The sequence below is a fragment of the Hyperolius riggenbachi genome, chromosome 3, assembly GCF_040937935.1.
Source record: "Hyperolius riggenbachi isolate aHypRig1 chromosome 3, aHypRig1.pri, whole genome shotgun sequence".
In the NCBI taxonomy this organism is placed as follows: domain Eukaryota; kingdom Metazoa; phylum Chordata; class Amphibia; order Anura; family Hyperoliidae; genus Hyperolius; species Hyperolius riggenbachi.
The window spans coordinates 517,188,763-517,215,111 of record NC_090648.1 but is presented as its reverse complement, the minus strand read 5'-3'; the positions used below and the strand labels follow the sequence as shown (position 1 = coordinate 517,215,111).

General features: G+C 48.1%; 1 protein-coding gene across 2 annotated transcripts in view; it reads left to right on the top strand.

Annotated features, from left to right (window-relative positions):
• Positions 1–26,349, top strand: part of SLC6A7 (solute carrier family 6 member 7) — a 186,660-nt gene that overhangs the window by 136,831 nt on the left and 23,480 nt on the right. For both annotated transcript variants that reach the window (XM_068278419.1, XM_068278420.1), the window contains exons 10-13: positions 2,082–2,213; positions 4,010–4,109; positions 14,243–14,343; positions 18,032–18,199. In XM_068278419.1, coding sequence (XP_068134520.1) covers positions 2,082–2,213; positions 4,010–4,109; positions 14,243–14,343; positions 18,032–18,199 — 501 coding nt within the window. The remainder of the gene's footprint in view (positions 1–2,081; positions 2,214–4,009; positions 4,110–14,242; positions 14,344–18,031; positions 18,200–26,349) is intronic.

Below are 26,349 nucleotides of genomic sequence, written 5' to 3'. Positions count from 1 at the left end.
GTTCACTAAACAGGTATACAGTGGCGGGTCCACTGAACAGAACAGGTATGCAGTGGCGGGTTCACTGAACACAACAGGTATGCAGTGGTGGGTTCATTGAACAGGTATGCAGTGGTGGGTTCACAGAACAGGTATGCAGTGGCGGGTTCACTGAACAGAACAGGTATGCAGTGGCGGGTTCACTGAACAGTACAGGTATGCAGTGGTGGGTTCACAGAACAGGTATGCAGTGGCGGGTTCACTGAACAGTACAGGTATACAGTGGCAGGTTCACTGAACAGAACAGGTATGCAGTGGCGGGTTCACTGAACAGTACAGGTATACAGTGGTGGGTTTACTGAACAGGTATGCAGTGGCGGGTTCACTGAACAGTACAGGTATACAGTGGCGGGTCCACTGAACAGAACAGGTATGCAGTGGCGGGTTCACTGAACACAACAGGTATGCAGTGGTGGGTTCACTGAACAGGTATGCAGTGGTGGGTTCACAGAACAGGTATGCAGTGGCGGGTTCACTGAACAGTACAGGTATACAGTGGCGGGTTCAATGAACAGGTATGCAGTGGCGGGTTCACTGAACAGTACAGGTATACAGTGGCGGGTTCAATGAACAGGTATGCAGTGGCGGGTTCACTGAACAGTACAGGTATACAGTGGCGGGTCCACTGAACAGGTATGCAGTGGCGGGTTCACTGAACAGTACAGGTATACAGTGGCGGGTTCACTGAACACAACAGGTATGCAGTGGCGGGTTCACTGAACAGGTATGCAGTGGCGGGTTCACTAAACAGGTATACAGTGGCGGGTCCACTGAACAGAACAGGTATGCAGTGGCAGGTTCACTGAACACAACAGCTATGCAGTGGTGGGTTCACTGAACAGGTATGCAGTGGTGGGTTCACAGAACAGGTATGCAGTGGCGGGTTCACTGAACAGTACAGGTATACAGTGGCAGGTTCACTGAACAGAACAGGTATGCAGTGGCGGGTTCACTGAACAGTACAGGTATACAGTGGCGGGTTCACTGAACACAACAGGTATGCAGTGGCGGGTTCACTGAACAGGTATACAGTGGCGGGTTCACTGAACAGAACAGGTATACAGTGGCGGGTTCACAGAACAGGTATGCAGTGGCAGGTTCACTGAACACAACAGGTATGCAGTGGCGGGTTCACTAAACAGGTATACAGTGGCGGGTCCACTGAACAGAACAGGTATGCAGTGGCGGGTTCACTGAACAGGTATGCAGTGGTGGGTTCACTGAACAGGTATGCAGTGGTGGGTTCACAGAACAGGTATGCAGTGGTGGGTTCACAGCACAGGTATGCAGTGGTGGGTTCACAGAACAGGTATGCAGTGGTGGGTTCACAGCACAGGTATGCAGTGGTGGGTTCACTGAACAGGTATGCAGTGGTGGGTTCACAGCACAGGTATGCAGTGGTGGGTTCACAGCACAGGTATGCAGTGGTGGGTTCACTGAACAGGTATGCAGTGGTGGGTTCACAGCACAGGTATGCAGTGGTGGGTTCACTGAACAGGTATGCAGTGGTGGGTTCACAGCACAGGTATGCAGTGGTGGGTTCACAGCACAGGTATGCAGTGGTGGGTTCACAGAACAGGTATGTAGCCAGACAGGAACAAGTTAAGCCTAACTAATCTTTCCCTGAGAGACAGTCTGCAGCAGCTCGCCCTACTCTCACTAACGCAGGCAGCACACGAGTGACCGTAATGGCCGCCGCTGCCTGCCTTATATAAGGGGGGGTGGGGCTCCAGGGGCTAGTGTAGCCTAATTGGCTACACTGGGCCTGCTGACTGTGATGTAGAGGGTCAAAGTTGACCCTCAAGGTGCATTATGGGGCGAACCGAACTTCCGCAAAGGTTCGCCAGCAGGACGCGAACGCGAACCACCGAAGTTCGCGTGGAACCGTTCGCCGGCGAACCGTTCGGCCCATCTCTACTCTCTGCTTCTATGATGCCCAGCCATGTTGAGTCCAATCATCTCGCATGCTATTGTCACATCAGTAAATGCTGTAGATGTGTTTCTCCTGTCTATATTCAGGATATTGTTTATGCCCTCTGCAGTTTGCCTTCATGGAGACCATTGTGACGGCCATCACAGATGAGTTCCCCTACTACCTCAGACCAAAGAAAGCTTTCTTCTCTTTAATCATCTGCGTCGCTCTCTTCCTGCTGGGCCTTATCCTGACAACTGATGTAAGTATCGTATGGAAATTCTCACTGCTAAAAGGACTGGTACATCTAACATATGACAGTTATTTAATGCAGCTCTCAGGGGTGAAACTAGACTTAATAGGGCCGCCCTGCAAAAATGATATTATGGGGCCGCTTTGTTCCCCGAACTCCATGTAGGTCACGTGATCCGGAGCCAGCCAATGGCAGCAGAGAGTGTTCTGCTGTGAAGCAGCCTCAGGAAGCAGGAAATAATTACACACGCTTCTGCACATGGTTTTTTGTGAGTGAATGGGGAGTGGTTTTTTTGCTAATTGGCTGCACTTACGCTTGGGGAGGTGAAGGAGGAGGGGCCCACAAAGCTTCTGGGCCCCCCTGCGATGGCGGGGTTGCAGGGGTGATTGCTACGCCCATCTAGCTCTACAGATGATACAATAGGTGGTTCACAAAAGAGAATTGAAAAGTTCCTGCAAACAAGCGTGGAGCTTTCCGAGGAACTTTAATGTTTAATAGTCTATTCATCTCTAGTCTCTACATTGGTGCAGTGCAGGATGTACATCTCGGGAGAGTATCGGCACAGAAGGTTTGGAGCCCTAGACTCAATACAATACAACAGTACGCTAGAATCAGTGTAAGGCCTGGCAGATCCCCCGCTTTCTTAATCAATCCCAATCCCCATCGGCAGTCTTCATGCTACGTGGCACGTCCCCGCTCAGCCTCAGGAGACTGGTTGTGTCTACCCAGTGCACGGTTACACCCAGGCCTTAATGCATTAAGTATCAGGACTGATATGTCAGAGAGCAGAGCTACCACCAGAACTCACTTGGCAGGAACACAGGCAAAGGATGGTCAAGCAGTCCAGGATCATAGAAGTATCAGATTACTAACAAGCAGGGGAAGTCCAGACAAGCCAGGGGTCACACACAATAAATCCAATCATCTAACACAGGGATAATTCCTAGAGTGGTCTAAACACAGGCAAAGGGTTGGTCCAAGCAACAGTCTATGGAGAAGTGAAGATTTAGGCAGTCACAACAAGGTCCAGGCAGATATCACAACCAGCAGCTAGCTCAAGCGACTATCATGGACAACGAGTGTGTACAAGAGAAAACCAATCAGATGCAGCCACACAACCCACCAACTAAAAGAAGCAGACTCCATCTCCAGTGATTGGCTCCAATGCAGAGCTCATTCACTTCCTAAACTCGGCGTGACGCCAGAAAGAATTGGCAGAATGTGTAGCCACGTGCTTCCACTGCCCAGCAACAACAGACGATGCACGCCTGTGCACACCCGCAGCGACGCCTAACCCGTAGGGATGACATCCACATTCTGCGTGAGCACCGGCTGGGAGAGGACGTGTCTCCATCGCTGGATTGGGAAAGAGGTGAGATCGTGGCTATCAGTTACTTGTACCTGTTGTACATATACATAATCCTTAAGGTGACCACTAATGATACAATTTCATGAACGATCGTATAAGAATGATTCTTCATATGAACAATCGGAAACAATAGTTTGGGACCACTAATGCACAAAAATCTTCTAACCAATCCGATGAGATTAATTAATGAAATCTATCTGAAATTTGGATCGATTTCATTGATCGGATTGGTTAGGTTATTTTTTTGTCCATTAGTGTTAGTGGTCCCAAACTATCATTTCCGATCGTTGGTAAGAAGAATTATTCGCAATCGATCATTCGGGATAATGGTATCATTAATGGTCACCTTTACAAGCATGGATTGGATGGTGAGTTTATAGATGGCCAGGAGTTCAGCTTATAATGCTCCTCTCTTGTGTATCGTTGTCTCCCGCAGGGTGGAATGTATTGGTTAGTCTTCTTGGATGACTACAGTGCGGGATTTGGCCTCCTTGTGATAGTGATCACATTCTGCCTGGCGGTGTCCAGAGTCTACGGTGAGAACAAATACTGCTGCGCAATGAGGAAGAGTTTTTACAAAATTTCAAAGCCAAACCAGCTTTCTGCAATTCCATATAAAATACACATTCCCATTGAATCAAATGGGAGTTTACATTTTAAAATATTGAATGGACTTCAGTACATTGGTATAGAGATTACCATAGCAACCACAGCAGTTGCTTTGGGGCCAAGGAAGGGGCATCACCATAGTAACCCGGCAGTTGCTGTGGGGCCCAATTGAAGGATGACACCATAGTAACCACGGCAGTTGCTTTGGTGCCCAAGGGAGGAGCGTCACCATAGTAACATGGCAGTTGCTGTGGGGCCCAATTGAGGGACAACACCATAGTAACCACGGCAGTTGCTGTGAAGCCCAAGGGAGGGACAACACCATAGTAACCACGGTGCCCAAACGCTAGAAGTTTCAAAAGCTCTTCCCAATGTAATGCTATGGTTTTTTTTTACAAAACCTCATTGCTCCAGTATGCACAGACACATAGGATAACATTAGCAGCAGATTTAAAACTCAAAACGCTCAGAGAAACTCCTCTGGTGTGCCCCAGGCCTAAGAATGGCTGCAGTTTACATTTTCCAGTGAAATTTGTATTTGTCTCCACCCCCTTTTTGGTTATGAGGATAAAAAGTATCCTATACTTTATTCCAGGTAATGTACTATGTGTGTGCCAAATTTCATTCACATCTGTTCAGCCATTTTTGTGTGATCGAGTAACAAACATCCAAACATCCGAACTTTCCCATTTATAATATTAGTGAGATAATGTTACTTTTCCTTCCAGCAGAAGACAAATGTTCCTCTGTTGTCTTATCTAGAGGCTGATGTGATGTAGGTAGAAGAAGTGATATAGTTATACTTTGTTATTGCTAAAATAAAATGTCCTGTCTCCTGTGTAGCAGCGAGTGGTCTGGAGTCCAGCAGGCTGAAGTCAATGGGCTTGATTCATGAAGCGGTGCTAACTGTTAGCACGCCTGTGAAAACTCCCTTAGCACGTCTAAACGAGGTTTTTGCGCGCTAATTTGCACGCAAACCGCATCACGCGCAAAGTTATGCGCGCAAAGCTTTATGCGCGCACTGCACAGAGCGCAGGGTGCTCTGCGCAAAGTGCCCATTAAAGCCTATGAGACTTAGTGCACGCATAGGACTTTGTGTGCGCAAAACTTTGTGCGCGATCTGATTGAGAAATCCGGTGCTAACCTACTTAGCACCCTGGTAAGCACGTCTAAAGACTTTAGACATGCTAAGTAGATTAGCACCGCTTTGTGAATCAAGCCCTTTAGGTGTGATAACCATTTTATCATGCCTAAACTCAGTTTAGGCATGATAAGTTTAGGCGTGATAAGTTTAGAACGCAAAGTCCCGAGCGCAAAGCAGCGCCATTAAACTCTATGCGACCTTTCGCGAACCAGACTTTGCTAGCGCAAAACTTTTGATCAGCTGTGCACTGCGGTGCTCACCCAGTTGGTGCTAAACTTATCACGCCTAAACTTATCACGCCTAAACTTATCACGCCTAAACTTATCACGCCTTGGGCTCGATTCAGTAAACGGTGCTAACCTACTTAGCACACCAGGGGCTCGATTCACAAAGCGGTGCTAACCCAGTTAGAGACTTTAGGCATGATAACCATTGCACCACTCTGGTGAAAAGCCAGTTTAGGGGCTCGATTCACAAAGCGGTGCTAACCCAGTTAGCATGCCTAAAAGACTTTAGGCATGATAACCATTGCACCATGCTGGTGAAAAGCCAGTTTAGGCGTGATAAGTTTAGGTGTGATAAGTTTAGGTGTGATAAGTTTAGGCATGCTAAGTTTAGATACGTTTAGATCGCTTGCAAAGTCCCGCACGCAAAGCAGCGCCATTAAACTTTATACAAAGTGCACCAGTCTTTGCTAGCGTAAAACTTTTGATCAGCTGTGCACTGCGGTGCTAACGCAGTTGGTGCTTAAACTTATCGGGCTTGATTCACCAAGCGGTGCAAAGTGTTTGCACGCTGGTGAAAAGGCCCTTATCACGCCTAAACTCACTTTAGGCATGATAAGAAGAAACTCGCGCGAAGTTACCGCGCGTACGTGCGCGCGCAGCACCCGACGCTTCGCGCAAAGCTCCCATTAAACCCTATGGGACTTTGCGCGCGCGCTCACGCGCGGTAACTTCGCGCGAAGAGCAGGAAAAAGCGGTGATAACTCAGTGGTGAAAAGGTCATCACGCCTAAAGGGCTCGATTCACAAAGCGGTGCTAACCCAGTTAGAGACTTTAGGCATGATAACCATTGCACCACTCTGGTGAAAAGCCAGTTTAGGTGTGATAAGTTTAGGCATGATAAGTTTAGGTGTGATAAGTTTAGGCATGCTAAGTTTAGATAAGTTTAGATCGCTTGCAAAGTCCCGCACGCAAAGCAGCGCCATTAAACTTTATACGAAGTGCACCAGTCTTTGCTAGCGTAAAACTTTTGATCAGCTGTGCATTGCGGTGCTAACGCAGTTGGCGCTTAAACTTATCACACCTAAACTTATCACACCTAAACTTATCATGCCTAAACTTATCACACCTAAACTTATCACACCTAAACTTATCATGCCTAAACTGAGTTTAGGCATGATAAAGGGCTTTTCACCAGGGTGCTAACTGTTAGCACCGCTTTGTGAATCAGGCCCAAAGTCTTTTAGGCGTGATAACTGGGTTATCACCGCTTTGTGAATCGAGCCCATCATGCCTAAACTTATCACACCTAGGGCCTGATTCACAAAGCGGTGCTAACAGTTAGCACCCTGGTGAAAAGCCCTTTATCATGCCTAAACTCAGTTTAGGCATGATAAGTTTAGGTGTGATAAGTTTAGGTGTGATAAGTTTAGGCATGATAAGTTTAGGTGTGATAAGTTTAGGCATGATAAGTTTAAGCGCCAACTGCGTTAGCACCGCAGTGCACAGCTGATCAAAAGTTTTACGCTAGCAAAGTCTGGTGCACTTCGTATAAAGTTTAATGGCGCTGCTTTGCGTGCGGGACTTTGCAAGCGATCTAAACTTATCTAAACTTAGCATGCCTAAACTTATCACACCTAAACTTATCATGCCTAAACTTATCACACCTAAACTGGCTTTTCACCAGAGTGGTGCAATGGTTATCATGCCTAAAGTCTCTAACTGGGTTAGCACCGCTTTGTGAATCGAGCCCCTAGGGCTCGATTCACAAAGCGGTGATAACCCAGTTAAAGACTTTAGGGGCCTGATTCACAAAGCGGTGCTAACAGTTAGCACCCTGGTGAAAAGCCCTTTATCATGCCTAAACTCAGTTTAGGCATGATAAGTTTAGGTGTGATAAGTTTAGGTGTGATAAGTTTAGCCGTGATAAGTTTAGGTGTGATAAGTTTAGGCATGATAAGTTTAAGCACCAACTGCGTTAGCACCGCAGTGCACAGCTGATCAAAAGTTTTGCGCTAGCAAAGTCTGGTGCACTTCGCATAGAGTTTAATGTCGCTGCTTTGGGTGCAGGACTTTGCGTGCGATCTAAACTTATCTAAACTTAGCATGCCTAAACTTATCACACCTAAACTTATCACACCTAAACTTATCACGCCTAAACTGGCTTTTCACCAGCATGGTGCAATGGTTATCATGCCTAAAGTCTTTTAGGCATGCTAACTGGGTTATCACCGCTTTGTGAATCGAGCCCCTAAACTTATCACGCCTAAACTGGCTTTTCACCAGCGTGGTGCAATGGTTATCACGCCTAAAGTCTCTAACTGGGTTAGCACCGCTTTGTGAATCAAGCCCCAGGTGTGATAAGTTTAGGCATGATAAGTTTAGGCATGCTAAGTTTAGATAAGTTTAGATCGCATGCAAAGTCCCGCACGCAAAGCAGCGCCATTAAACTCTATGCGAAGTACACCAGACTTTGCTAGCGCAAAACTTTTGATCAGCTGTGCACTGCGGTGCTAACCCAGTTGGTGCTTAAACTTATCGGCCTCGATTCACAAAGCGGTGATAACCCAGTTATCACGCCTAAAAGACTTTAGGGGCTCGATTCACAAAGCGGTGCAAAGTGTTAGCACCGTGGTGAAAAGGCCCTTATCACGCCTAAAGTCACTTTAGGCATGATAAGAAGAAACTCGCGCGAAGAGCGTCACGCCTAAAGTCATCACGCCTAAAGTCTTTTAGGCGTGATAACTGGGTTATCACCGCTTTGTGAATCGAGGCCAAGGCGTGATGACCTTTTCACCACTGAGTTATCACCGATTTTTCCTGCTCTTCGCGCGTACGCGCGTGAGCGCGCGCAAAGTCCCATAGGGCTTAATGGGAGCTTCGCGCGAAGCGTCGGGTGTTGCGCGCGCACTTACGCGCGTACGCGCATACGCGCGGCAACTTCGCGCGAGTTTCTACTTATCAAGTAGAGTGGGGCTGAACCTTCGATTTTAAGTTCGCAAACCGCAATAGACTTCAATGGGGATGCGAACTTTGAAAAAAAAAATAATTATGCTGGCCACAAAACTGATGGAAAAGATGTTTCAAGGGGTCTAACACCTGGAGGGGGGCATGGCGGAGTGGGATACATGCCAAAAGTCCCCGGGAAAAATCTGGATTTGACGCAAAGCAGCGTTTTAAGGGCAGAAATCACATTGAATGCTAAATGACAGGAATAAAGTGCTTTAAAACATCTTGCATGTGTATACATCAATCAGGTAGTGTAATTAAGGTACTGCTTCACACTGACACACCAAACTCACCGTGTAACGCACCGCAAACAGCTGTTTGTGTAGTGATGGCCGTGCTGGACTGGTGCGCACCATGGCGAGAGTGCAGGTATGCAGTGGTGGGTTCACAGAACAGGTATGCAGTGGCAGGTTCACTGAACAGAACAGGTATACAGTGGCGGGTTCACTGAACACAACAGGTATGCAGTGGTGGGTTCACTGAACAGAACAGATATACAGTGGCAGGTTCACTGAACAGAACAGGTATGCAGTGGTGGGTTCACAGAACAGGTATGCAGTGGCAGGTTCACTGAACAGAACAGGTATACAGTGGCGGGTTCACTGAACACAACAGGTATGCAGTGGCGGGTTTCCTGAACAGAACAGGTATAAGGTGGCGGGTTCACTGAACACAACAGGTATGCAGTGGTGGGTTCACTGAACAGAACAGATATACAGTGGCGGGTTCACTGAACACAACAGGGATGCAGTGGCGGGTTAACTGAACAGGTATACAGTGGCGGGTTCACTGAACAGAACAGGTATGCAGTGGCGGGTTCACTGAACAGAACAGGTATACAGTGGCGGGTTCACTGAACACAACAGGGATGCAGTGGCGGGTTAACAGAACAGGTATACAGTGGCGGGTTCACTGAACAGAACAGGTATGCAGGGGCGGGTTCACTGAACAGAACAGGTATACAGTGGCGGATTCACTGAACAGGTATGCAGTGGCAGGTTCACTGAACAGGTATACAGTGGCGGGTTCACTGAACAGAACAGGTATACAGTGGCAGGTTCACTGAACAGAACAGGTATACAGTGGCGGGTTCACAGAACAGGTATGCAGTGGCGGATTCACTGAACAGGTATGCAGTGGCGGATTCACTGAACAGGTATGCAGTGGCGGGTTCACTGAACAGAACAGGTATACAGTGGCAGGTTCACTGAACAGAACAGGTATGCAGTGGCGGGTTTACTGAACAGTACAGGTATGCAGTGGCGGGTTCACAGAACAGGTATGCAGTGGCAGGTTCACTGAACAGGTATACAGTGGCGGGTTCACTGAACACAACAGGTATGCAGTGGCGGGTTCACTGAACAGGTATGCAGTGGCGGGTTCACTGAACAGGTATGCAGTGGCGGGTTCACTGAACAGGTATGCAGTGGCGGGTTCACTGAACAGGTATGCAGTGGTGGGTTCACTGAACAGGTATGCAGTGGTGGGTTCACTGAACAGGTATGCAGTGGTGGGTTCACTGAACAGGTATGCAGTGGTGGGTTCACTGAACAGGTATGCAGTGGTGGGTTCACTGAACAGGTATGCAGTGATGGGTTCACTGAACAGGTATGCAGTGGTGGGTTCACTGAACAGGTATGCAGTGGTGGGTTCACTGAACAGGTATGCAGTGGTGGGTTCACTGAACAGGTATGCAGTGGTGGGTTCACAGTACAGGTATGCAGTGGTGGGTTCACAGAACAGGTATGCAGTGGCAGGTTCACTGAACAGGTACGCAGGTATCCAGTGGGCTCACTGAACAGAACAGGTATGGTGGGCTCACTGAACAGAACAGGTATGCAGCCAGGAACAAGCTAAGCCTAACTAATCTTTCCCTATGAGAGACAGTCTGCAGCAGCTCGCCCTACTCTCACTAACGCAGGCACACGAGTGAGCGTAATGGCCGCCGCTGCCTGCCTTTTATTAGGGGGGGAGTGGCTTCAGGGGCTAGTGTAGCCTAATTGGCTACACTGGGCCTGCTGACTGTGATGTAGAGGGTCAAAGTTGACCCTCATGGTGCATTATGGGGCGAACCGAACTTCCGCAAAAGTTCGCCTGCGGGACCCGAACGCGAACCACTGAAGTTCGCATGGAACCGTTCGCAGGCGAACCGTTCGGCCCAACTCTAGTGATAAGTTTCGGCATGATAAGTTTAGGTGTGATAAGTTTAGGTGTGATAAGTTTAGGGGCTTGATTCACAAAGCGGTGCTAACCTACTTAGCATGTCTAAAGTCTTTAGACGCGCTAACCAGGGTGCTAAGTAGGTTAGCACCAGATTTCTCAATCAGATCGCGCGCTAACTTTGCGCGCGCAAAGTTTTACGCGCGCTAAGTCCCATAGGCTTTAATGGGCACTTCGCGTGAAGTGCCCCGCTTTATGCGCATAAAGTTTTGCGCGCGTAAAGTTTTATGCGCGAAAAGCTTGTTTAGACGTGCTAAGGGGGTTTTCATAGGTGTGCTAACAGTTAGCACCGCTTTGTGAATCAAGCCCTAGGTGTGATAAGTTTAGGCGTGATAAGTTTAAGCACCAACTGGGTTAGCACCGCAGTGCACAGCTGATCAAAAGTTTTGCGCTAGCAAAGTCTGGTGCACTTCGCATAGAGTTTAATGGCGCTGCTTTGCGTGCGGGACTTTGCATGCGATCTAAACTTATCTAAACTTATCACGCCTAAACTTATCACGCCTAAACTTATCACACCTAAACTGGCTTTTCACCAGCGTGGTACAATGGTTATCACGCCAGGGGCCTGATTCACAAAGCGGTGCAAAGTGTTTGCACGCGAGTGAAAACCCCTTTATCACGCCTAAACTCAGTTTAGGCATGATAAGAAGAAACTCGTGCATATTTTCCGCGCGAAAAAGCACCCTGCGCTTCGTGCGAAGCTCCCATTAAGCCCTATGGGACTTTGCGCGCTTTCTTACGCGCGGTAGCTTCGCGCGAGTTAGAGCACAAAGCGGTGAGAACTTTGCTAGTGCAAAGGTTATCACGCCTAAAGTCTTTTAGGCGTGATAACTGAGTTATCACCGCTTTGTGAATCAGGCCCCTAAAGTCTCTAACAGGGTTAGCACCGCTTTGTGAATCGAGCCCTTTAGGCGTGATAACCATTTTATCATGCCTAAACTCAGTTTAGGCATGATAAGTTTAGGCATGATAAGTTTAGATCGCGCGCAAAGTCCCGCACGCAAAGCAGCGCCATTAAACTCGATGCAAAGTGCACCAGACTTTGCTAGCGCAAAACTTTTGATCAGCTGTGCACTGCGGTGCAAAACCCAGTTGGTGCTTAAACTTATCACGCCTAAACTTATCATGCCTAAACTGAGTTTAGGCATGATAAAGGGCTTTTCACCAGGGTGCTAACTGTTAGCACCGCTTTGTGAATCAGGCCCCTAGGCAGGGGCGTAGGAATAGGCCCTGCAGCCCCTGCGCCCGCGGGGGGGCCCGGCCCCCCCCTGGGGCCCGCTCGGGGCCGTTTTGTGGGTGGTGGAGGGGTGGCAGCATGAGGGGAAAGCCTTGCCCACAGTCGGCGGGGAGAGGGGTAGTTCCCCCCTCTCCCTCACCTCGGGGCTCTCCCCTCTGCGCTCCCCTCCAGCTCGTAAGTGTGTGGGGCTGTGGTGGGCAGCGGGCAGCGGCGGGCAGATACATACCTGCTTCCGTGCGTTCCATCGGAGACTTCTCCCTCTAGCGGCTGACGTCACTTCCGGAAGTGACGTCAGCCGCTAGAGGGAGAACTCTCCGATGGAACGCACGGAAGCAGGTATGTATCTGCCCGCCGCTGCCCGCTGCCCACCACAGCCCCACACACTTACGAGCTGGAGGGGAGCGCAGAGGGGAGAGCCCCGAGGTGAGGGAGAGGGGGGAACTACCCCTCTCCCCGCCGACTGTGGGCAAGGCTTTCCCCTCATGCTGCCACCCCTCCAGCACCCACAAAACGGCCGCGAGCGGGCCCCAGGGGGGGGGGAGGGGGGGCCCGCTCTGAAAATCTGCAGGGGGGGCCCGGTGGGGCCTAGTTACGCCCCTGCCCCTAGGGCCTGATTCACAAAGCGGTGCTAACAGTTAGCACCCTGGTGAAAAGCCCTTTATCATGCCTAAACTCAATTTAGGCATGATAAGTTTAGGCGTGATAAGTTTAAGCACCAACTGGGTTAGTACCGCAGTGCACAGCTGATCAAAAGTTTTTTGCGCCAGCAAAGTCTGGTGCACTTCGCATTGAGTTTAATGGCGCTGCTTTGCGTGCGGGACTTTGCAAGCGATCTAAACTTATCTAAACTTATCACACCTAAACTTATCACGCCTAAACTGGCTTTTCACCAGGGTGATGCAATGGTTGTCACGCCTAAAGGGCTCGATTCACAAAGCGGTGATAACCCAGTTATCACGCCTAAAAGACTTTAGGCGTGATAACCTTTGCACCACTGAGTTATCACCGATTTTTGCTCTAACTCGCGTGAAGTTTCCGCGCGTACGCGCGTACGTGCGCGCGCAAAGTCCCATAGGGCTTAATGGGAGCTGCGCGCGCGCGGTTGTGCGCGCAAAACTTTGCGCGCGGAAAATTTGCGCGAGTTGCTTCTTATCATGCCTAAAGTGAGTTTAGGCGTGATAAGGGGCTTTTCACTGGCGTGCAAACACTTTGCACCGCTTTGTGAATCAAGCCCAAAGGGCTCGATTCACAAAGCGGTGATAACCCAGTTAAAGACTTTAGGCGTGATAACCATTTTTATCATGCCTAAACTCAGTTTAGGCATGATAAGTTTAGGCATGATAAGTTTAGATAAGTTTAGATTGCGCGCAAAGTCCCGCACGCAAAGCAGCGCCATTAAACTCTATGCAAAGTGCACCAGACTTTGCTAGCGCAAAACTTTTGATCAGCTGTGCACTGCGGTGCTAGCCCAGTTGGTGCTTAAACTTATCACACCTAAAAACTTATCACACCTAAAAACTTATCACACCTAAACTTATCATGCCTAAACAGAGTTTAGGCGTGATAAAGGGCTTTTCACCACGGTGCTAACTGTTAGCACCGCTTTGTGAATCAGGCCCCAAGAGTTTTTGGTAGCATTTTCAAAAACGCTGCAGCTTGGCTAATGTATCTCAATGGGATGGTGCACACCGGCGGTTTGAGGTTTTTAGACAACCGCAAACGTTTTTAGACAACCGCAAACGTTTTTAGACAACCGCAAACGTGGCTCCCGCAGCATGTTTGCGGTTTGCAGAAGCGTTTCTGCCTCAATGTAAAGTATAGGAAAGTGGCAAACCGCTGTAAAAAACGCTAGTTCAGAGCGGTTTGCCAGGCATTTTTGTTACAGAAGCTGTTCAGTAACAGCTTTACTGTGACAATATATGAAATCTGCTACACAAAAACGCACCCAAAAACCGCTAGGCATGTTTAGAAAACCTCTGTAAACATACCTAGACTCGTTGTGAAATCTGCTCCAAAAACCTCCTCTAGCGTTAGCAGATCTGCCAGAGGTTGTTGGGGAGCACTGGGCCTGAGATACAATTTTAAATCCTACAATAGTGCATCCCGTTCATCCTCACACACTGCTCTTATACAAGATGAACAGGAATTTGCTGCTGGTCTGTATGAGATGAATATAAATTTGCAGTAAAAGTACCATTCTTGACTTCTTTCTTTTTGCTCCTCCAGGAATAAAGAGCTTTTGCCGGGACATACAAATGATGCTCGGATTCAAGCCTGGGATCTATTTCAAAGCGTGTTGGGCGTTCTTGTCTCCGGTCACGTTAATAGTAAGTAGACTGGATGGATGATATTTCTTGTGATTAAATAACACGGTTTAGTTTTACTGCAAATAATTTACGTTGTTGTTCCCCCCCCCAACAAAAGTAATGCACATTTCTGCATGCGAAGGATCGATATGAGTAGTGTGAACAGCACCTTATAGAGGCCCTATAGTGACACAGTGGAATACAGTAAATTATTCAGCGTTACCTTTTATGGGATTTTTATTATTTGTTTTATCAGAAACACTTCCTATATAGGAGGTTATGATATAGATATATATATATATATATATATATATATATATATATATATATATATATATATATATATATATATATATATATATATATATATATATATATATATATATATAGGAAGATATATCATCGATTCATGGAATACACACAGCGGGCGACATTTCCCTCCTTTATCTGCAGCCCCCTCTAGTGGATAATGTGTAATACCATAAAGATCCCATCATCCTCTGCAGCCTGTGCTGTGTGGGAAGAGCGATACTGCGGAGGAAACCCCAGCCATTGCACAAATGACAGCTTGCCATATCCCTGGGGTTCCTCAGTCCCCTCCTGCACACACAGCATGGAGGAAACCTTGGCCATTGCATAAGTAACAGCTTGCAGTCCCCCTCCTGCACACACAGCATGGGGGAAACCCCGGCCAGTGACAGCTTGCAGTCCCCCTCCTGCACACACAGCATGGGGGAAACCCCGGCCAGTGACAGCTTGCAGTCCCCCTCCTGCACACACAGCATGGGGGAAGCCCCAGCCAGTGACAGCTTGCAGTCCCCCTCCTTCACACACAGCATGGGGGAATCCCCGGCCAGTGACCGCTTGCAGTCCCCCTCCTGCACACACAGCATGGAGGAAACCCCAGCCAGTGACAGCTTGCAGTCCCCCTCCTGCACACAGAGCATGGGGGAAGCCCCGGCCAGTGACAGCTTGCAGTCCCCCTCCTGCACACACAGCATGGAGGAAACCCCAGCCAGTGACAGCTTGCAGTCCCCCTCCTCCTGCCCACACAGCTGCCATACACAGCTGTATCTCTCTCTATAAATACACGCGGCTCTGGACAATTGAGTAATTGCATAATTCACACATGATAATTCTCCGCTAAGCTGAGCGATCCTCGGCAGTCTCTGTTATTCCCGGAGTCCTCCTGCTGATCGCTGAGCTGGAGGCACTGGGAGAGGTGACATCAGGTGACATCAGGTGACAGCCGGGCAGTGACCTTATTTATCTGTATTTCTAGCATATCAGTGTCTGGGAGACATAAGCCGGGTTTATCCGCCGTGACCCCATTATGTATACCTTCAGCTCTGCCAGCAGGGTTGGCGTCCATGCTTCACTGCCTGTCTCCTCATGTGTCCTGCAAGATCACTACACCAATAACAACCGCCCTGCCTAATAATACAGGCAACCCGGGCAGCAGCCCAGGGCTTGTAGTACCAGCGTCCATGCTTCACTGCATGTGTCCTCATGTGTCCTGCAAGATCACTACCCCAGTAACAACCACCCTACCTAATAATACAGGCAACCCGGGCAGCAGCCCAGGGCTTGTAGTACCGGCGTCCATGCTTCACTGCCTCTGTCCTCATGTGTCCTGCAAGATCACTACACCAATAACAGCCGTCCTGCCTAATAATACAGGCAACCCGGGCAGCAGCCCAGGGCTTGTAGTACCGGCGTCCATGCTTCACTGCATGTGTCCTCATGTGTCCTGCAAGATCACTACACCAGTAACAGCCGTCCTGCCTAATAATACAGGCAACCCGGGCAGCAGCCCAGGGCTTGTAGTACCGGCGTCCATGCTTCACTGCATGTGTCCTCATGTGTCCTGCAAGATCACTACACCAATAACAACCGCCCTGCCTAATAATACAGGCAACCCGGGCAGCAGCCCAGGGCTTGTAGTACCGGCGTCCATGCTTCACTGCCTGTGTCCTCATGTGTCCTGCAAGATCACTACACCAGTAACAGCCGTCCTGCCTAATAATACAGGCAACCCGGGCAGCAGCCCAGGGCTTGTAGTACCGGCGTCCATGTTTCCCTGCCTGTGTCCTCATGTGTCCTGCAAGATCACTACACCAGTAACAGCCGTCCTGCCTAATAATACAGGCAACCCGGGCAGCAGCCCAGGGCTTGTAGTACCGGCGTCCATGCTTCACTGCCTCTGTCCTCATGTGTCCTGCAAGATCACTACACCAGTAACAGCCGTCCTGCCTAATAATACAGGCAACCCAGGCAGCAGCCCAGGGCTTGTAGTACCGGCGTCCATGCTTCACTGCCTCTGTCCTCATGTGTCCTGCAAGATCACTACACCAGTAACAGCCGTCCTGCCTAATAATACAGGCAACCCAGGCAGCAGCCCAGGGCTTGTAGTACCGGCGTCCATGCTTCACTGCCTGTGTCCTCATGTGTCCTGCAAGATCACTACACCAGTAACAGCCGTCCTGCCTAATAATACAGGCAACCCGGGCAGCAGCCCAGGGCTTGTAGTACCGGCGTCCATGCTTCACTGCCTCTGTCCTCATGTGTCCTGCAAGATCACTACACCAATAACAGCCATCCTGCCTAATAATACAGGCAACCCGGGCAGCAGCCCAGGGCTTGTAGTACCGGCGTCCATGCTTCACTGCCTCTGTCCTCATGTGTCCTGCAAGATCACTACACCAGTAACAACCACCCTGCCTAATAATAGAGGCAACCAGGGCAGCAGCCCAGGGCTTGTAGTACCGGCGTCCATGCTTCACTGCCTCTGTCCTCATGTGTCCTGCAAGATCACTACACCAGTAACTACCCCCTGCCTAATAATAGAGGCAACCAGGGCAGCAGCCCAGGGCTTGTAGTACCGGCGTCCATGCTTCACTGCCTCTGTCCTCATGTGTCCTGCAAGATCACTACACCAGTAACTACCCCCCTGCCTAATAATAGAGGCAACCAGGGCAGCAGCCCAGGGCTTGTAGTACCAAAGAGGAGCTTACAAACTAAAAATAACATTTGTTTGTCATTATTCTGCGCTCCGTACTGCAGACACCTGCTTAAAGGGAATCTGAAGTGAAAATAAACTTATGATATAATGATTTGTATGTGTAGTACAGCTAAGAAATAGAAGATTAGCAGCAGAGACATAAGTCTAATATTGTTTCCAGTACAGGAAGAGTTAAGAAACTACACTTGTTATCTATGCAAAAGAGCTTCTCTGAGCTCTGCAATTTTATCAAGTCCTGGACAGCACTGTCTTATGAAGCACTTATCTCAACTGTCTCTCATTGCTTCTTCTTTGTTTCTGGTTTTCTGCAGAGAAAAGATCAAAGAGTCACTAGCTCTGCTCTGTGAAATCATTTAGAATGCTGAGTAGTGTGGAAACTTCAATTATTAGAGAATGATGCAATGTTATAAAAAAAAGCTATATACCGGAAAATAATATTAACCATGCACATTTCATAGCACCTGTGATAGGTGGGCTTCAAACAACAGCATCATCTGGGTGGGGCTTCTGGTCTGAAATAAGAACGGCACACAAATGGCTCAGCAATTTCCCCCTCTCCCCTCTCCAGGAGAGGAAAGGATCTACAATGGGAAATCGCTGACTAAATCATCTATATATGAAAATACTTGTATTATGCAGTGTTTAGATGTCTGGTTATCGTCCACTCCCTGCCCTGTCTCTCTCCAGGCCCTGCTGGGGTACAGCATCCTGAAGTACCAGCCCTCCCAGTACGGCACTTATCAGTTCCCCCTCTGGTCGGAAGCTCTGGGAATCCTCATGGGCCTTGTGTCCTGCATGCTGATCCCCATCGGAATGCTGGTGGCCATACTGAAGGAAGAAGGGACGCTGTGGGAGGTACGTGCTGCAAACTATTATAAGTGTCATCATTTCAAAAATCATGGGATATTTATAAAAAATGTATTACAATAACATTCACAGAGTTCCCCTAAGCCATGTCCCTGTCCCCAGATGTCCTGAAAATAAGACACAGACCCTTATTTAAGTCACTTTTTTCTCCTAGTAGTTATTTTTTTTTTTTTTATCTCCTACTGTACATCCAAAAAGCAGGTCGCTCATGCCTCCTGGAAGTAGCAGCTACGTCCCAGAGGAACCTCTAGTGAGTACACGAGTGTCCGGGGCAGCACCAATCGGTGCAAGGGAACATGTGATCCACTGGCCAATCAGTGTCCTCCCAGTGCCTCAATGATCAGTATTACTACTCAGTGTTGCTCTCCCAGGCCACGTGATCAGGGCAGGGGTAACCCGTGGTCACAAGCCGTTTTTCCTGATCACAAGGGTTAATTCCGAATTTGTGATCGCTTCTCCATCTCGGATTCAGTTCCGAATGCACTCATGATGGCGGCCCAAATCCGGCACGTGATCAGGGATTTAGCCGTGATCTTGGCCGTGATTATTACCTGAAAACCCGCCGACTTTAGCTGTTAATAGCAACCCCCTTACATGCTAGACACACCAAAAAAGTCAGAAAACCAAGACAGGATGTGTTACGTAGAACAGTGGGAACAAGGGGAAAACATTTTTTCCCAAAAAGACCTTATATTTTCACAGAAAATAGATTTTAAAGTTTCAAATGAAAATAGTATACATTTAAATGCGGTAGATGACAGTTAATGTATTTACCGCATTTACATGTATACTTCCTTTGAAACTTCCTTTGGAACTTCAAAATCAATTTTCTCAAAAACTATAAGGTCTTTTTGAAAATATTCCCCTTGTTCCTACCGTTGTACTTAACATATCCTGCAAATTTGGTGTTTATAGCATGTAAGGGGGCTTTGCTAATAACCGCTAAAGTCGGCGGGTTTAAGCAGTTTTTAATCACTAAAACTTTTTTCATTTGAAACTTTAAAATTGATTTTCTCAAAAACTAAGGCTGGATCCACAATATACGCGCTTCTGTGAGCGCTTTTTCCCATTTACTTTCATTAACATCATGGTAAAAATCATGTCAAATCTTTATTGTATGTATTTTGTGTATTTTATTTGATTTTTTACCGTGATTTTAGTGAGAGTGAATGGGAAAACTTCGCTCAGCAATCTTACAAGCGCTCACAAACCGCTTACAGTGTGGATCCAGCCTAAAAGTTGTTTTTTTTTTTAAGTTGTAGCCACTGATCACCTTTATAATCCATGCAATTTTGCTGATTGTAGCATGTATGGCAGCTTCGCTATTAACGTTAAAGTCAAATCTGTGATCAAGTCAAATCTGTGATTCTACTGGTAATCACGGCTAAAATCCGAGTCCAATTCGGAGCTCTGATTCAAATCACGGCGTATCCGGATTTTGATTCTGCCGTGACCGGATTTACTGGAATTCCTGATTGGGGGTATCCGAGCATCAATGTTACTACCAGTAATAGTGATCATTGATATAAAAAATAAATAAATAAATCTTTAATTGTTTACATTTTAAAATAAACAATAGTAAAAATCAACCAATCAGTTTGGCTGAAGGTCTGTACCTACAATGCAATGTCATTTAACTAATTTTCATAAAACGATATTACACGATATCACAAAAACAATCATTTGTGACAAAAAAAATGGACGCTGTGGATAAAGTTGCCACAACTTTATCTGCAGCAGGCAAATTTTTTTGGGACAAAGGATTGATTTTGCGTTATCGTGTAATCTCGTTTAAAAATTAGTTAAACAATGTTAAGTGACAATCACGACCGTCATGACAGATCACTGAGAGACCGTTCCCTCAGATTCCCATTACTGGGATCGTTCAAACGATAGTTTGTGACATTGTTACTACGGTGATGAAGATGGATTGGGGAACAATCGCTGGTGATCGCTGTTCCCGGATCCGTCCTTACATAGGTACTGTTAGATTATATTTGAATAGTGACTGTTACAGCCAGAAACAGTCATCATGCATAAAAACAAGTAACAATGTTGGGTAAATAGCACGTTCCTTTTTCTGGCCACGGATTCGTGTGGGTAACAAATAATAGATTCCCCACTACATGAAATCGCTTCCCATAGACGGTCAACAATCTACAACAACCTGTCAACAATCTACGTTTATTCTTAAACAAAAACAAACAAAAAAACCATCAACATTTGTTCAGATGTAATCGGCTGTCACCACACTCTGGACCATGGAGTGAGCTGCTTCCAGCCGAATATATACTCTGACTTCCGGGAGAATAAGGAGAATGGAAAGTGATGCAAAGGCCTCCATTCACTAAGCATTAGAGCATTCAGTAATGCAGGAAACAGCTGATTTTACCCATCACCTTCCCAAATTCCAATTCACTAAACCTATTACCGACAAGTGAGGTAAATTACCGACTTGTAAATACCTCAAGAAATTGCAATTCACAAGGATTAAAGCATTCAGTAAATCAAGTAAAAGTGTTTGGCCTTTATCTACAGCTCTGACCAGCCGGTAACTCTGACTTCTCCATGCGGTAACATGGACAGACGTAGCAGACAGCCAATAGGGAGAGCCACACAGCCCTGCTTCTCACCCCATTTGGTCCGATACTCTGGAGGGCGGGACTTCAATAGGGAGAGCCACACAGTCCTGCTTCTCACCCCATTTGGTCTGATACTCTGGAGGGCGGGACTTCAATAGGGAGAACCACACAGCCCTGCTTCTCACCCCATTTGGTCCGATACTCTGGCAGGCGGGACTTCAGAACAGCAGAGCAGGGAAAGGAGACATTTTAAAAGGCTTTTCTGTGTCCCTTTAGATGTGCATATCTGTATACTGATATACAGAAGAGCTCCCCCTGGTGGCTGCAGCACCTCTATAGGGATGCACTGGACAGAAAAAATGCCTGGTTTAATATGCCAGAGTCCCCTTCCTGCTTCTGGCTGCTGATTGGCTGCTGCTCTGGCCCAGGGCATTATGGGATGCGTGTAGAATTCCCCCATGTTTGGTGTGATGGCTCCTGGACTGACCTACCAGTGGTCAGGGAGAATGTCACAGCGACCCGAATCCTTCAACAGCGCTAGTACAGGCATAATGCAATAAAGCCTCTGTAACATGTATAATAATGAGCGATATTAGAGCAGTGCAGTGACATTTTTGCCAGCATGAAAGAAGAAATACCAAACCAGTTATTGTTAATCAGGGACATCGCTGGGGAAATGTCAGCTCAGCGCACAAGTGTGTCAGAAGGAAGGCAGTAATTAGCTTAGTTCCGTTATTTATCTGTCACCTGTCACTGCTGGCCTCATGGAGAGGATGATCCGGGCAATGGAGAGGGGGCTATTAGCTGTTCTGCAATCACCAGGAGAGAAGGGAGGTGTATATAAAAGAAGGGCTGCTATACATGGAAGAAGGGGCTGCTGTACATGGAAGAAGGGGCTGCTGTACATGGAAGAGGGGGCTGCTGTGCATGGAAGAGGGGGCTGCTGTACATGGAAGAGGGGGTTGCTGTACATGGAAGAGGGGCTGCAGTACATGGAGGAAGGGCTGCTATACATGGAAGAGGGGGCTGCAGTACATGGAAGAGGGGGCTGCTATACACGGAAGAGGGGGCTGCTGTACATGGAAGAAGGGCTGCTATACATGGAAGAGGGGGCTGCTGTACATGGAAGAAGGGCTGCTATACATGGAAGAGGGGGCTGCTGTACATGGAAGAAGGGCTGCTATACATGGAAGAGGGGGCTGCTGTACATGGAAGAGGGGGCTGCTATACATGGAAGAGGGGGCTGCTGTACATGGAAGAGGGGGCTGCTGTTACATGGAAGAGGGGGCTGCTGCTACATGGAAGAGGGGGCTGCTGTTACATGGAAGAGGGGGCTGCTGTACATGGAAGAGGGGGCTGCTGTACATGGAAGAGGGGGCTGCTGTTACATGGAAGAGGGGGCTGCTGTGCATGGAAGAGGGGGCTGCTGTACATGGAAGAGGGGGCTGCTATACACGGAAGAGGGGGCTGCTGTACATGGAAGAGGGGGTTGCTGTTACATGGAAGAGGGGGCTGCTGTACATGGAAGAGGGGGCTGCTGTTACATGGAAGAGAGGGCTGCTGTGCATGGAAGAGGGGCTGCAGTACATGGAGGAAGGGCTGCTATACATGGAAGAGGGGGCTGCTGTACATGGAAGAGGGGGCTGCTGTACATGGAAGAGGGGGCTGCTGTGCATGGAAGAGGGGGCTGCTGTACATGGAAGAGGAGGCTGCTATACACGGAAGAGGGGGCTGCTGTACATGGAAGAGGGGCTGCAGTACATGGAGGAAGGGCTGCTATACATGGAAGAGGGGGCTGCTGTACATGGAAGAGGGGGCTGCTGTACATGGAAGAGGGGGCTGCTGTACATGGAAGAGGAGGCTGCTATACATGGAAGAGGGGGCTGCTGTACATGGAAGAGGGGGCTGCTGTACGTGGAAGAGGGGCTGCAGTACATGGAGGAAGGGCTGCTATACATGGAAGAGGGGGCTGCTGTACATGGAAGAGGGGGCTGCTGTACATGGAAGAGGGGGCTGCTGTACATGGAAGAGGGGGCTGCTGTGCATGGAAGAGGGGGCTGCTGTACATGGAAGAGGGGGCTGCTGTACATGGAAGAGGGGGCTGCTGTACATGGAAGAGGGGCTGCAGTACATGGAGGAAGGGCTGCTATACATGGAAGAGGGGGCTGCTATACATGGAAGAGGGGGCTGCTGTACATGGAAGAGGGGGCTGCTGTACATGGAAGAGGGGGCTGCTGTACATGGAAGAGGGGCTGCAGTACATGGAGGAAGGGCTGCTATACATGGAAGAGGGGGCTGCTATACATGGAAGAGGGGGCTGCTGTACATGGAAGAGGGGGCTGCAGTACATGGAAGAGGGGGCTGCTGTACATGGAAGAGGGGGCTGCTGTACATGGAAGAGGGGGCTGCAGTACATGGAAGAGGGGGCTGCTGTACATGGAAGAGGAGGCTGCTATACACGGAAGAGGGGGCTGCTGTACATGGAAGAGGGGGCTGCTGTACATGGAAGAGGGGGCTGCTGTACATGGAAGAGGGGGCTGCAGTACATGGAAGAGGGGGCTGCTGTACATGGAAGAGGAGGCTGCTATACACGGAAGAGGGGGCTGCTGTACATGGAAGAGGGGGCTGCTATACATGGAAGAGGGGGCTGCTATACATGGAAGAGGGGGCTGCTGTACATGGAAGAGGGGGCTGCTATACACGGAAGAGGGGGCTGCTGTACATGGAAGAGGGGGCTGCTATACATGGAAGAGGGGGCTGCTATACATGGAAGAGGGGGCTGCTGTACATGGAAGAGGGGGCTGCTGTACATGGAAGAGGGGGCTGCAGTACATGGAAGAGGGGGCTGCTGTACATGGAAGAGGGGGCTGCAGTACATGGAAGAGGGGGCTGCTGTACATGGAAGAGGAGGCTGCTATACACGGAAGAGGGGGCTGCTGTACATGGAAGAGGGGCTGCAGTACATGGAGGAAGGGCTGCTATACATGGAAGAGGGGGCTGCTGTACATGGAAGAGGGGGCTGCTGTTACATGGAAGAGGGGGCTGCTGTGCATGGAAGAGGGGGCTGCTGTACATGGAAGAGGGGGCTGCTATACACGGAAGAGGGGGCTGCTGTACATGGAAGAGGGGGTTGCTGTTACATGGAAGAGAGGGCTGCTGTGCATGGAAGAGGGGGCTGCTGTGCATGGAAGAGGGGGCTGCTGTGCATGGAAGAGGGGGCTGCTGTACATGGAAGAGGGGTCTGCTGTTACTGTTTTTACTGGGTTATTTTCCTTGTTTTCTCATTGTTGTTTGCTGTGCCTTTGCTCCTCTCGTGCCCTGTCCTTTTTCTGTCTGGTGTCTCTTGGCAATCGCCATTCTCTGCGATTGCGTTCTTGCTTTGGTTTCTGCCGATGTGTGTTCACTGTCGCAGGGTAGCGACTAGATTGGTGGATACACATTCATCCTATATCTGTGCTCTTTCTCTTTAAGGGCTGTTCAGCCCTGCGTGTCTTAGATCTGTACAATCCCCACTGGCATCTGTGGCCGTGCAGCGATTGTGCTCATCTGCACTCCACCACGCCATCTGCCGGTGGGAATTGCCCTCTGCTGGTGCATTGCACCTAGCCTGGGTTCCCTTAATTATACGCTTGTGGGGGGTTTTCGTTGTGTCAGTGCGCATCTTGTGCGCTGACCACGAAAATGATTACGCAATCGTTACAAAGACAAATAAAGATGTATAAATCATGAACAATTCTAATGATTGGTATAAATAATGTGAATATACAGATGTGTAAATATACAGCTATGTAAAAATAATGATCTAGCCTGAGGTATTGTTGTAAAGATGAACGTTGCTATATTAAAAATGAAAAATACAAATATAAATAATAAAAGTACTAAAAATAGGAGTACTAAAAATATTACACATAAAAGGATAAAAGAGAGCAGCCAGCGATAAAAAAAAACAGAATAGGTAGTGTTTTAGTAAATTTTTTCCAAAACTTCGTTCAGACCTTCAGGTATGAGGGTTCTTAGAGTTTGTATCCAGTACATTTCATGTTTTTTAAGTTGTTCGAACGCATTTGGTAAACTAGCATCAATAGAGTCAAGCAGTGTGATGCTGAAGAGTTGTGGGTTATTGTCGTGGTAAGTGCAAAAGTGCCGTGAAACGCTGTGAAGTGGGAATTTATTGGTGATGTTTCTTTTGTGTTGCCTGATTCTGCTGCGGGCCAACTGTGTAGTTCTCCCCACGTACTGGAGACGGCAAGGGCATGAAATGAGATAGATGACGAATTTGGATTCGCAGGTGAGGTGTTTTTTTATGGGATATTGAATATTGGTGCTAGAGGAAACAAAGGAAGCACAGGTGTTGATGAACTGGCAAGCTGTGCAGCGGTTCTTGTTGCAGGGGAAGCAGCCAGGCTCCTGTGCTTGCAGAGGGGAGAGTTCATTAGTTGTAGCTCGGCGCTAGGAGGTTGCGGAGATTCAGTGCTCTCCTATATGTAATTGAAGGTGCTGTGGGTAATAAGGGCCTTGCAGGAGGTCTTGCATGAGAATGTCCCAACGATTTTTTAGAATATTGCGGATGGATGAATGTTGGGCATTGTAAGGAGTAATGAACCGGGGTGGGCCTGTGGTATTGGAAGGTTGTCTAATGGTGGTCGGGGGGTTGGAACATTTGGCTCTGTCTTGCATCTTTGATAAGTTTTTTGGGATAATGACGATCTGTGAATTTTTCTGTGAGAATCTCGGATTGTATATCAAATTGTGATTGGTCAGTGCAGTTCCTATGTATTCTTCTGTATTGACTGTAGGGGGTGTTAATAATCCAAGGGTGGTGGTGAAAGCTCTTGAGAAATGTATATAATTGTTGGCATCGACTGGTTTAAAAAAGTTTTTGTCATGATGTGATTGGATTCTATATACAGAGTGAGGTCAAGAAACTCAATGGAGGAGATATGATAATGGTGTGTAAATTGAAGTCCTGCTGAATTTGAATTAAGGTAACTGACAAAGTGTGGAATGAGTATAGTGTCGCCTTTCCAAATGAAAATAAGGTCGTCGATATATCGCTTATATAGTACAATATTGTCGGAAAATGGATGATGTGTGGATAATTTATGTAATTCTAGGAATCCCATTGTAAGATTAGCATACGAGGGAACAAACGAGCTCCCCATCGCGGTCCCACTCGTCTGATGGTAAATTTTATCGTTAAACGTGAATATGTTATTGTTGAGGATGAACTCTGTGCATTGTAAAAGGAAGGTTATTTGTGTGAGTGGCATGGACGGGTTGGTGGCTAGGTAATATTGTATTGCTTGGAGGCCGAAAGGATGGGGGATATTGGTATAAAGGGAGGTGACATCGCATGTCAGCCAGACATAATCCGGCTGCCATGCGATGTCATGTAGGAGTAGTATGAGTTGTTGTGAATCCTTTAGAAAGGAAGGAAGGGACTGTACGTGTGGCTGTAGATGTTGGTCAAGGAATCTGGAAAGATTGCTGGTGATGGAGTTGATGCCTGAGATGATGGGTCTACCGGGCGGTTTTTGTAAATCTTTATGTATTTTT